The following is a 417-nucleotide window of genomic DNA, read 5'->3' as shown; positions in this document are numbered from 1 at the left end:
GCTGCTTGGTTTGCTGCTGCGACCGTGTCTCCTGCTGCAGCAGATGTCTCTCTCAAGCTGCTGCCTCCACAGCAGCAGAAGCAGCAGACACCACTAAATAAAAGGAAGCAGGAGGAAATAGCTTCATGCCGTGTTGCTGCTGCTGCTGCTGCTGTTGCTGCTGCTGCTGCTGCTGCTGTTGCTGCTGTTACTGCTGCAGTTGGTCCCCTTCACGGAGCTGTGGGGCGAGCTGCACCCATCGGAGGGCCTGAGCGCTTCAACAGCAGCAGCAGCAGCAGCAGCAGCAGCAGGAGGATATGGTGCAGCAGCAGGAGCAACAACAGCAGGAGCAGCAGCAACAGGAGCAGCAGCAGCAAGCAGCAGCATGCGTCTCCCCCCCCTTCAAGCATTGGGTGTCTCTGCATCTATCCCCACACA

General features: G+C 58.8%; 1 protein-coding gene across 1 annotated transcript in view; it reads right to left on the bottom strand.

Moving 5' to 3' along the window:
• Positions 1-417, bottom strand: part of EMH_0027080 (uncharacterized protein) — a gene marked incomplete at both ends in the record, with an annotated part of 1362 nt that overhangs the window by 256 nt on the left and 689 nt on the right. The window contains one exon of the mRNA XM_013502707.1: positions 3-64. Within this exon, the coding sequence (XP_013358161.1) occupies positions 3-64 (62 nt within the window). The remainder of the gene's footprint in view (positions 1-2; positions 65-417) is intronic.

The sequence above is a fragment of the Eimeria mitis genome, genomic scaffold (assembly GCF_000499745.2).
Source record: "Eimeria mitis Houghton genomic scaffold, Emh_scaff999, whole genome shotgun sequence".
Classification (NCBI taxonomy): Eukaryota; Apicomplexa; class Conoidasida; order Eucoccidiorida; family Eimeriidae; genus Eimeria; species Eimeria mitis.
This window is presented reverse-complemented; position numbering and strand designations above follow the sequence as displayed.